Source organism: Micropterus dolomieu, linkage group LG17 (genome assembly GCF_021292245.1).
Source record: "Micropterus dolomieu isolate WLL.071019.BEF.003 ecotype Adirondacks linkage group LG17, ASM2129224v1, whole genome shotgun sequence".
NCBI lineage: Eukaryota > Metazoa > Chordata > Actinopteri > Centrarchiformes > Centrarchidae > Micropterus > Micropterus dolomieu.
The window spans coordinates 33,384,716-33,397,085 of NC_060166.1; the positions used below are offsets into that span (position 1 = coordinate 33,384,716).

Sequence of the window (12,370 nt, forward strand, 5' to 3'; positions counted from 1 at the left end):
CACATGTTTTTAGTCAACAACGGACTGTCAAATCAAATAATATTTCAGTCAGTTTTCACATCAAACTGGAAGGATAATAAATAATAACTATTCAAATAATAAATTCTAAATTTAAGTAAACTAAATTAAAGTGCCTAATTTTTAGAAAAAATTTAATTAAAAGTGTAGCTTGAAGTGATGAAGTGTAGTCTTAACCAATTTTATAATAAACACACAAATGAACAGCTGTAATGCCTCCTCTTCTCTTTCATTTCCTCTTACAGAGCTACCACTTTCCTACTTTCTGTTGTTCAGTGAGAAACGTGAGCTCCAGCTAGCATATTGGAGATCTATGAGATATTCTGGTTTTGAACTGCCCGTGGGAGGAATGTACATGTAAAAATCTGTACATTCTTGATTAAAAGTCATGTGAAATCTCTTTTATCTTTCGTCCCCTCAATTCGCGTGTGTTTCCAAAACGTCTCTGGTGAATCTCGCGGACTCGACTCGCAAGCATCGGTATGCACAGATTTGATTGGCTGAGCAGCGTCACATGAGAGGATTGGAGCACATGCGATTGGTCTGTGAGTTTCCTAGTCCTCTAAACCAGTACAGTAAATGCTAGAAAAGCTGCGCGGGTTAAAATAGAAACGCTCCGTCACGAGGTAGTAAGTCTCAATAATAAATGGGCTGTAGGTCGGCGGTCCGGAGAGGACGGCGGCTGGGTCTGGATCCGGACCGCGGTCCGCCTATTAGTGACCTCTGATGTAGAGCAACCATTCTTTTTTTCAGATCCTCAGAGAGTTATTTGGTATGAGGTGCCTTGTTGAACTTCCAGTGACCAGTATGAGGGAGTGTGAGAGCGATTACACCAAATTTAACACTCCCACTCCCCATTCACACCAGAGACCTTGTAACACTAACGAGTCACATGACACCGGGGAGGGAAAATGGCTAATTGGGCCCAATGTGAACATTTTCATTTGGGGGTGTACTCGCTTTTGTTGCCAGCGGTTTAGACATTAATGGCAGTGTGATGTGTTATTTTGAGGGGACAGCAAATTTACACTGTTATACAAGCTGTAAACTCACTACTTTACATTGTAACAAAGTGTAATTTCTTCAGTGTTGTCACATGAAAAGATATAATCAAATATTTACAAAAATGTGAAGGGTGTACTCACTTTTGTGAGATACTGTAGATACTGCATGATGTTCCCTAAGTGAGTAATCCTGTTAAATAATCGTGATTTCCGAATTTACCAAAAAATAATCATGATCATTATTTTTACATCATCGAGCAGCCTTAACACCTGAGGTCATGCTCAGATACACAATACATAGGCTGCATATTTGCACAGTTAGAGCTTGGTGATTCAGTTTTTTTTTTTTTTTTGGTTGAGGGATGCCGAAAGCCAGTATAAGTATGTATTTTCTATTTTGTGTCTTCATTGTATGTTTTTCACATGAGATATTTTGATTAGATGGGCAGATGGACAGTTAAGCTATGTTCACACTGCAGGCCTTAATGCTCAATTCCGATCTATTGGCCAGATTGCCGATTGTTTTGATTGACTGTTCACATTATCTTTTAAATTACTCCAGTGTGAACTGGCCATGGCTTGAAACTGACTCGCATGCGCAAAAGAATAATACATCATCACACGCAGCACGCTGTTGCATGGAAGTAAACATGGAGGCCACAGAGTCGAGTGTCTATGGTTTTATTTTTAAATTGATTTCAGGTGGAAGACTGGGTATTTGTAGGTAAATGATGATGGGGACGAGGAGAGAGAGAGAGAGATTTTTTTTTTATTATGGCTTTTTGTGGAGCAATTATTTCTATGCTTTATTTCCGCTAGCGCAGAATTGATATGACGTTGCTCTGGAATGACGTCAGAGTTGCATTAGTTCCCGGTTTTCACTGTCCATTCTGAGGTCGCATTTTAAAATATCTGACCTGTATCTGGTGTGGACCACATATGAATGTGGCCCAAATCTGAACTGGAAAAAAATCAGATTCCATGTGACTTGTGCTGTTCCCACTGAGCAGAAAATTCAGATTTGCGTTACTTTGGCATGCAGTCTTAACGCAGTTTTAGAGACTAGCTGGTGAACAAAGTGGAGTATCCGCAAGCTTAAGAGCCAGATATTTCCCTCTATATGGTTAAGGTTAGGTAGAGACCAAAGCTAAAAGAAGAGTGAATACATTTTTACTTTCCTCATGTCTACTGGATGTGTTAAAAAAAGTTGTGATATATCGTTGTTGCGTTCACAGTTTGTTGTTGATGAAGTTGTCAAAACAATCAATTAATGCAGGTTTACAGTTTTTTCTAAGTAACAGAAGCTCACCCAATGTAGATCACTGACTCAAAACACATATATCCAGTGGGAACCCATGGATGCAGTGGCAATGGTACAGTAATTGGGTGGAGCTGTCACTTAACATGGTTAATCTCAAAGGCACGTCGTCCATCACGCCTCTCTGAAAAGTAATACCTGTTCCCATGCTCTGGGCAACTATTCTAGCAGGACTTAATCAATCTTCGGTCGTATCTGTAAACAAAATATCTCTAAGATATTTAGATTTACATACAAATGCTGTACACTGCAATAATGTAATGTTGGCCTGAAGGAAGATGTTAATCTTACTAAGAAATAGGCTGTAGAAGCTTTAGCATCAAAAAGACAGCTGTTGTGGTAAAGTCTAACAATTGTCTTGTTATAGAGTATACCTTTTGTTACACTGCTTTGGCCCCCTGAATGACCTTTAATCATGTAGTGTGTATCACAGGATGATGGTCCTATTTTTTATTTTTTTTTTAATAAATGGTTGATGGTTATGTCGCACACAAAGCCATGTAAGGACTGCTGAATCACAACCCTTGATCTTCAGTTCTGCCACTTTAGAGGAGCTCTTTGGAATTTCTTGCTTTTAAATTAGTTTGTTAAAGTGGTAGGTATCAACAGCAGTTTAATCACTATCAGCATTTCAGGACAGGTGTTATTTATGGGTAGGTTGCAGAGCCATGTCCTAACACATTTCTATTTATTATTCTGTGGGGAACCTGAAAGCTTTTGAGTTAATGTCACCCAATGACTCGAGATTTGGCCAACCTACCATTTCGCAGTGTATACTATGTCTTGTGGTGTTCCACTTGCTTAATGTATTGCCGTTTACGTTGGTCTCGAAAAAGATTTTCTGCCAGGGATTTCATGTTACATAGTGCAGTAGTAGGCACACTGGGCCTGAGTCGCAATGACTGAGAAGCAATTCTCCCTATTATAAGTCAGTGTAACATCAGAATTACTTTGAAGCTGTTATTTTAAGATAAAAATACTGCATAATTTTTCTTTAAATGTAATTCTTACACTTAACAAATTTAGAAAGGATAGTAACTGTCAATACATGTCAGTTAAATAATGGTGGAATCTCCAAAGCTAAGTTTCTTACTGTGTTTATTTGTTCTGTTCTTTTGGGTGTATCCCTGTGAAGTTAAGTAAAGTAAGTATTGACAATGACTATAAAATTATTGTTTAATAACTCTTTTTTTTTTTTGTCAGCATAACATTTAGAACATTATGGTATATGATTTTATAGTTGTGACAGATGCTAGTCACAGCACAGCAACAGAGCCTGGTTTTTAATAGATACCGTCATGGTTATAAACAGTAACTGACTCTAAAGTTTGTGTGTGTGCAGAGCAAGGCGGACGGTCAAGGAGACGGCCAGATGGTGAAGCTATCCAAGTTGAACGGAGTGAAGAAGATTGAAGATGAAGGGGAAAGAAGAGAGATGATCACCCCTGCCCTTAGAGAAGCACTGACAAAGCAAGGTGAGGAAAAAGGGCATTTGGATTCAGTACACAAAAAGTTATAGATTAGAGCGCTTACACACAATAAATTAGAAACAAAGATCAAAAGAACATCAGTATGGTACACAATGGACACTGTTTCGACTGGTGGTGCTATGTTATGACTTTTGTAGCCATTTCTTAAAGAACATCTGCTGGGTGTCACTGTGGATAATATATTCATATTATCTAGCTGCACTGCTTTGCAATAAAAAAATCACATTACAGACCTAGCACACCAGCTGCTTGTCAGCATATCCTTAAATTTGCTCTTTCCACAAGGGCAGCAACCTCATAATTCACTTAATACATGAATTATGAGTCCTTGCTTTTTTCAGCAGTAAATCTAAAAAAACATGCCTCTGGAGATTTCTATTTAGATGTTATTTCTGAAAAGTCACTGACCGAGTTGTCCCTTCTTAAACTCAGTTTACCTCAGATGTTTTTTGTACTGTAATTCATCAAGTATCCTGTTTACTGGCCTCAGATGGTAATTACTTGGGCATACCACACAGGAAGAAGTATTATGTTGGAACGTCTGGTTAGATTATGTTAAGGTTAATGAGCTGCTGAAATTCTGTCCTGTCTTGCAGCCTTTTTTCTAATATTGTGACAGAGAAATTGGTCAGGTAAAGCTGGTCAGAGGTGCGTCACGAGGAGAAGTGTGGAGCTGGGGAATGTGTGTTGGCTAATGGCACTTAATGATGCACTGCAGTCCAATTACCTTCTGTGCCTCCTCCTGTCCTCAGGGTGCAGTTGAAAAGTGTTTTAATTCTCTCTCCTCCCACATTGAAACCTCAACAAAACTACTCCTAGCAGGTGTCAACATGGTGGTAAATTCTTAATTCAACATCCAGACCTTGTAGTTAAACTTATGTACTTAGTCACCTTTTAGAAGAAGTTTTGTTTTGTCGGTTCAAATTTAAAACTATGCTATATATTTTACTGAACATTTCCTTGGAAAAATGATGGTCCTCTACACGTAGACTAGGCGTTAACTCACTGCAACATCTTTGATTACACATTCACCCCTGATATCCATAATGTACAGGCAATGTCACTTTCCACCTGGTATTTTTAAAATTGGATGTGAAATGATCTGGTGGATATATATATATATATATATATATATATATATAATTTGTGCTGCTCGTATGAAAGATTCAGATCAATGTTGCCTGAATTCAAAGAAGGTGGGCTCTGTCTGAATGCTTAACATTAAGTATGGCTTAATTATGATATTTTACCTTGTGTTTGGGTAAATAAGCTACATGTAGTGTATCCATATGTTTTATGCATTTCATAAAGTCTAGGTTGTTGACTCATTTTACTATCTCTATTTAGTCCATTCACTTGTATAGCACTGGCCAGTAATTTTCAGCTATTGGCCCCCCCGCTGTTGGCTTACACAACACTCTATAAATAGGACTTTGTGAGCAAGACTTCTCTTCATTTGACCAAATGTTGACCCATTTCATGGTGTTTATGTTGGCAGCAGTCAGTCCCAGTCGACAGTTTGTTTTATTTGCAATAAAAGAATGAAGGATGAAGGTTTTGGCATTGTTTTAATGATATTGGGTCTTGGAAGGCTGTATTTCCTGTTTTCTGGCATGACATGGATGCGAATGTCACAAATCTATTGAAACTCTTGTGTAATGTCCTAGAAAGTTTTATAAATAAATAAATAATCCTGCACATTTAAGAAAATAGTTTGTTGTCATCACAGTTGAGTAGACCAGAATTTTTAAATTGCACACAAACGTGCATACCTCACCTACCTACACACCTTTAAATCTATTTCTGTGAAATGTGTGTATTTGCACCAGTAAAGTGTAATGTGGGAATAAATTGTGAAATTGTCACAGTTAATGGTATTAGTGAACTTAATACCTTAATAACTATAATCAATAGCAAAAGCTATATTTTTTTCACATGATATAAAATCTGGCACATCTGCTGCAAGAATGTCATTAAGTGAGTTTTAAATTAGTTAATATATAAGTTAATAACATTTTACAAGGAAAAATGTTATTTCTCATTGGAATATTCACTCTTCACAGATTGAAAAATACACTGTCCAGTGTTGACTTAAACTAGTTCATGTTGCATCCTGAAAAAGACGTGGCAGATCTCTCCAAACAAATTAAGATGATTTTCCAACTCTTTAATTAAACACGTTCTCTCCCTGCTCATTTTATTTCCCTCAGGCGGCTCAGAGTGGACGACAGAGTATCACAGATCAAAGAATAACTTGTTTGCAGAATTGTCAATAATGTTATACCCAAATTGCTTGGGCACCACTGGTTTTGTGCTATACAGATTAAAAGCCTCATGGGTAAGGACTTGTTTCTATTCAGCAGTTATTTGTAGGAGCACACAACATGGAAGCCATCAGTTGATTAGGTTTGGTGGCAAATATAACGCCTCTTTAAAGAGTTGGTTGAGAAGCAGGTGGTCACTAATATCTTCATAGAAACAGATGTTTGAGACTTTCAATCAATTTTCAATGTCTTTATTTATAATACAGTTTTTTGAATTTCCAACCAGAGCAACGTTGTCTCTTTAGGACTAATGTAAGATGTGAAGGTGTTGAGAGGTGTTTATTGGCTTGAATTATTTTAGTGTTGCGCATTTTAAGATTAGTATATTTTTGCTTAACAAGCATTGCACAGGAACAGAAAGTACAATTATTCACAGCACATACTGTACTTTTATAATAGATGGCATTTCTCAAAGATAAAGGGGATATAGAAAAACCTTTACTTTATTCCATTCATCTGCCTCCCCCACACTTGGCTCAAGCCTCTCCACTGACACATTAAAGGACTCGGAGGCATTGGAAATCAATTTCCCTAACAAACACAAGAGGGGAAACATTGCTTACATTAAGATCATTAATAGTTAAAGAAACCCCCATCAGGCCCAAATCCTTAGTGTGGTTTCCACAGTATGTTGCCTGGGATTATGTAGTTTTTATGTGTCTAGCAGTTGCTAGGAGGGAGGTTAGAGGGAGGACATTTGCTCTCAAGGTATTATCAGATGGATAAAAAAGGTTTTTATGCTGTTCAGCATGTTTTGGCCCCAAAGAGAAACGGGCACAACACACATTAGGTGTACAAGCAAAAGGGAAGTTGAATTCTGTGTGTGTGCCTTTTTGTATTTGAGCGTTTAGGGTTAGAGTGATTCTTCTACTTATCAAAAGAAGTAGCTTGATCAATGGCAAGCTGTTTCATTCAGGTTGTAAATTAGAAATAAGTATTTTCACTGTTTAACAATTCTCTAAACAGCCTTGATGAGTAAAGTTTTGTGTTTGACTCATCTAGCATCAAACATGCAATTTGTGGAAGCAGTGAGAGCTCATATACACCCTGACACAAATTCCCTTCTCTGTTTTAATACAAGGAAATGCCGAAATGAAAAAAATACCAACAAATACCAAACATTTGGCACTTTTTGATTTCCCTAGAAGCAGTCCTAATATCTTGTTCTGGTATTTCTTGAGCAGATTAAGTGATAGAGATAAAACTATTCTCTTTGACTGAGGATAGAGGAGTGTTTAAAAAACCCCAGAGAAGCCGGCGAGGACTTACCCAAACGTGGCCATTCATAGCCAGTGGTAGTAGGCAGTGGTAATATAAAAGGATAGAGAGGCAGAATTGTGAAGAAAGTGAATTTGAAACACTTTATCTGCCTTTTGTGCTGAAAGGGATTTTGAAACGCTATCCACTCCTTTCTACCGTTGACGTGCCCTTGAGCTGCCACTAGTTGCTTTGTTGGAGATGTTCAGTAGCCTAGCGGATGACTGTGAATGAGTATGACTTTGTGGATGCTGAGCAGGGCTTTGTTGATGTACCACTCAAAGAAAATGTAACCTACACTTTTCTATGTGTTAATTATCAGCTGAAATTGCCCTATGTGGTTCTGGGTCAAAGAGGTGTTCACTGTTCAGCCGTATTCTTCTCATATTATGTTCTTTCTCTTTCCGTGCAGGGTACAAACTAATTGGAAGTCACTCAGGAGTGAAGCTTTGTCGATGGACCAAGGTAATGGAATTTACTCTTCTCAGTAAAGCATGACACTTTGAGACCAACTGATTGCATGATTCACATGAATGTTGTTGTCTCTGTTGGTTAGTCTATGTTGCGAGGGAGAGGAGGCTGTTACAAGCACACTTTCTATGGGATTGAGTCCCACCGGTGCATGGAGACTACCCCCAGCCTCGCCTGTGCTAACAAGTGTGTCTTCTGCTGGAGGTATGTACCTGAAGAATACAGCCACTGGAGTGGCTTCAGGGGCCAGTGTCACAAAGATAGACTTTGCCTATGACTTAGATCAAACTAATAGTCAGTCCCTAATACCATACTCAGATATCAAATTCATCTTTTCCACAAAGCTGTGTGGTTCTTTACTATCTTAAGTAAGACAAATTTGCTAAGATTAAGGCTAAGAGTATAACAATGCAAAAGACTTGCCTTAGTGTAAATTTTCTTTGCAGTACAGACCTGTAGCAGACTTCTTAATGTAGTGGGGCCAAGTACTTCCGCTAACTCATCAGTCAGGCTCAAGATAGTTGTTTAAACAAAAACATGTGACGCTGGCTTCTCTGCTGTCTCCCAGCAGGTTATATATAGGGTCATTATTATTGGGCTTAGAATAAGTCAGTCTTAATTTTAATGAAACTAAAATGTCTTAACTTGCGTTGGACTAATCTAAGAGCAAAATTAAGACCGGCTTAATACTATAGACCAGTGTAAAATGTCTTTATGAAACCAGCCCTAGGTCCTTAGAACCTAGCCAGAAATAACGTTTGTTGTTGGCTGTTTTTGGTCCCTGAAATCAGTAAGGAGAATCTTGGGAAATTCAGGGAGAAGTCTATGTAATAGGGGTAATGGACCTTTCAAACAGACTGGCACGACAGCACTGCTGCACTGTGAAACCCATTATTTTCAATGGCAGTTTGTTGCTGTGTCAAGCAAAGTGCAAGCGCAGCACAGCGCGCTGCTCGGCAATCTTGCATGCACGCAAAATAGTTGAACTTTTGCGCTGAACCCCGCGGCTAGCGCAGCGCAAATCGCTTCCTATCTGAAAATTCCATAAGTGTGAGGATTATGGACAGAACGGACCCAAACGCAACGCTTCAGGTTTCTAAAGAGGTTTATTGAGGGGAAAAAAGGGGATGTAGAGGGGCTGGAGAAAGGGGGGAAGATGGGCACCGGCAGACGTGGGCACGGGGGAGCAAGGAGCTGGCGGAGCAGGAGAGGTTCAGGCGAGAGGGCTGAGGGGGGGCGGGAGGCCGAGGTGGGAAGGATGTGGTAGCTGGTGGTCCGGCAAGGAGCGAGGGGAGAACCGGGGAGCGCCATGGAGGCGGTGAGACGTGAAGGCAGGTGGGCGAGCCCGGATGGCCGAACTGGGAGGCAGAGGTGAGTGGACCTGGCGGGGGAAACAGACAGACAGGATTAGTTCAGGGTGACAGGAGACGAAAAAGTATGACGTGAATAAGTTCATAAAAAGCTTGAATGTGGCTGTGGCACCAAGTCAGGAGCTACGACGATCAAGCGAGGATGGAGTGGAGAGCCGGGGTAGAAATACTGGTCGAGATGAAGCTGATAGCTGGCAGGTGTGGCGGTCGGAGATGGAGGTTGATGAGACGCAGGTGTGGATAGCCAGCCGGGCTCCGGAGCGGAGAGGGGAAGAGCACACAGAGGGAGAGAGGAGGAGACACAGGAGAAACCAGGATGCAAAGGAGGAAAGGAAAACGGGGCACTCACCATCAGCCGGGCTGCCACCGCAACAATAAGTCTGTGCTGAAACAATTTGGTATTTATTGGTATCCAGTTGGCTACATTCCTTTACTTATTTTATAAAACCTTAAAACAATGAAAGGTGCACTGCTGTCACGTTATGTAAAACTTGAATTAGTTATTAAAGACATTGTTTTTTTTTTGAGAGTATAACATTTTACCACTTGAACTTTAGTGGAATCTACCACAAGTAGGCAGGCAATTTAACATTTTAATAACATTTGGGGATTATTGTCTGCGTGTAACTTTGCAAGTTTTCTCCTTTAAACAAGCACGTAATAAGTTGTTCACGTAGTTAGTCATGACTACTCCCTGTCATTGTTGATCTGGCTGTGGCAAACAAGTTAATGATTTATGTGCAGAAGACTAATGGCCAGCATAACTGCGAGGCCTAAAGGTGGACACTGATTCATCATGACACCGGTGAGAGACTGAGCCTTTTTCTCTCCTGAAGTTCCATTTAAAAAGGTGGCCGTGTTGAGCACTGAAAGGTTGCTGTCAGAATGTGCTGCGGTGAACTGCTTCTCTGTCACCACAGATAAGCCAGCCTCTCTTAAGGCAGCTATGTGGGATGACAGGAAGTAAGCAATTTCAGGGTACAGATGTATTGTTACAGCTGCCCTCACCATCCGCCTCTCTGTAGCAACAGGTGGAATTACATTTGATGTGCAAGGCTAGCATGTCTGATGTGAGTGTGTCCATATGCATGTGACAGACTGTCTGAAATTTGCGATCAGGATCTGTTGTTGCACCTACACATCACACTTCAGACAGTCAGAAGGTGTTATTAACACCCAAAGGAGGTGCAATTTATTACAGTAGGATACATTCTTTCACTATATATGTTTATATAGTGTGAGAATAGAATACGCATGGCCCTTATTTCACTTTCAGTTTGTTAATAAATTTCTTCGGTCTTGATATTTGTCAACTTGTTAGAAGGATTCTCCTCTAAATTTAGTGAAATGTGTTTTGTGTCAGTGAGCTGCAGCAGGTGGTGAACAAGTGGTAGAGTGGCATTCCTAACTGAGTGGTTACAGGATGTCTGCTGCTGTTCCTTATCTGTTTATCTGTGTGCCAAACTAACAGACATCACACAAACCCTGTGGGCACAGAGTGGCGCTGGAAGATGGACCCTGCTGAGAAAATCCTTCAGGATGCCTTGGAGAAGCACCAGAACATGATTCGGCAGTTCAGAGGTCGGTCCTTTAGACGGTCACACATGTAAATATGTAAATACGAGTGTTCTCTCATGTTCCCTCTCGTTGTATAGCTTTGTTTCTCCAGCAGTCTATCTGGTTTTTGTTTATCCATCAGCTACACTGTTTCTACAATCAAAACAATAGAAATACACATGGGCATAAAATAACACACAACGCAAGGTCTTCGTCATGCACGCTTTGCCTCCTTACTAGCTACTTACTATGTGTAATGAAGCGGAGTGAAGATCAAAATGCTGCGGTTTCATCACACTCTTGCAGTACTACCTCATCAATCACTTTTCAACACACACACAATTTAATTTCCCCATCTGGCACCTCCACTGTGGCTTATTTAGTACAACTTCACTCTCTTTATTTTCTCAAAACATTTCAACATTTGAGCAGTAACCTCACTAAGGGTTCTACAGAATAAAAGTAAAAGGACTGTATGTAAGGTTTTCTAATAGAAGAATTATCTCTGTGCCTACATTTGTGGGCTCCTTCTATAGGACTTGTTTTAATACTGTTGGCATTTGGGACTTTTTCATTGGCTCCTACCAGCATTGGCTGAGGATGGCTGGTTGGATGCCCAAAGCTCGGTCAAAACAGAATTTAGTGATGATCCTGTGAGTATTCCCTGAGCAGATTTTCTATGAGAGGTTTTGGGAAATGTTGTCAAAACATGGTGGTGACACATTAATCAGACATTTATTAAAGCAAACAAGCACTCATTGGAAAATTATTTGTATCCCATATGGATTTAACAGTTTTAAACAAGATATTTGCTGCAAGCTATGTTGATTATTTTTACAGCCTAGGCCTAGTCCACACGGGTATTTTTATAACCGGAGTTTTCCCTCCTGCGTTTAAAATAAAATCTCTGTCCACATGAAAACGCAAACACATGCTATCAAGCGCTGCCAAGAGCATGCCAAAACACCTGGCTGGGATATGGCCCTAACCGTAAAGCCATGTTGGCCAATCAGAGCCTAATAAAATTGTAAATAAAGCAGGCAGTGGCGCACAATCTGACATCAAACACATAGGATAACGGCGCATACTCTGGCGTCGTAAGGCAAAACCCCTGGTTTTACTGCAACACTGCAACTAGAGTTTCTGAAAATCCTCACTCTGGCAGGAGTTTTCAAAAATGTTGGGTTTCAGTGACCTGATTCTGCGTTTCTGTGTGTACGAACGGCCGAACTGCGTAGAAAAATTAACGGTTATGAAAATACCCATGTTCGTGTAGACATGGCCTTTATCTATCAGTAAGCTTTTTAATTAAACAATTATCATTTAATCTATAAAATGACAAATAATTGTAAGAAATGCCCAGCACAATTGCACAAATTATGAGACGATGGCTTCACATTTCTTGTTTTGTCTGACCAACATTCAAAAAGCCAAAGGCATTCAAGTTACAATGATATAAAATAGAAAACAAAAAGCAAATGGCAAATCCAAACTACATCATGTACATTATTTCACAGGTGTGATGCAAAGCAAAGCCCGTTGAGACTCAGAACTAATTTAG

At 39.9% G+C, this 12,370-nt stretch overlaps 1 protein-coding gene across 1 annotated transcript in view; it reads left to right on the forward strand.

Annotated features, from left to right (window-relative positions):
• The window catches only part of tyw1 (tRNA-yW synthesizing protein 1 homolog (S. cerevisiae)), a 56,530-nt gene that overhangs the window by 14,435 nt on the left and 29,725 nt on the right, over nucleotides 1-12,370 (forward strand). Inside the window, exons 8-11 of the mRNA XM_046074154.1 lie at nucleotides 3,683-3,815; nucleotides 7,824-7,876; nucleotides 7,968-8,086; nucleotides 10,724-10,833. Of these exons, the coding sequence (XP_045930110.1) occupies nucleotides 3,683-3,815; nucleotides 7,824-7,876; nucleotides 7,968-8,086; nucleotides 10,724-10,833 (415 nt within the window). The remainder of the gene's footprint in view (nucleotides 1-3,682; nucleotides 3,816-7,823; nucleotides 7,877-7,967; nucleotides 8,087-10,723; nucleotides 10,834-12,370) is intronic.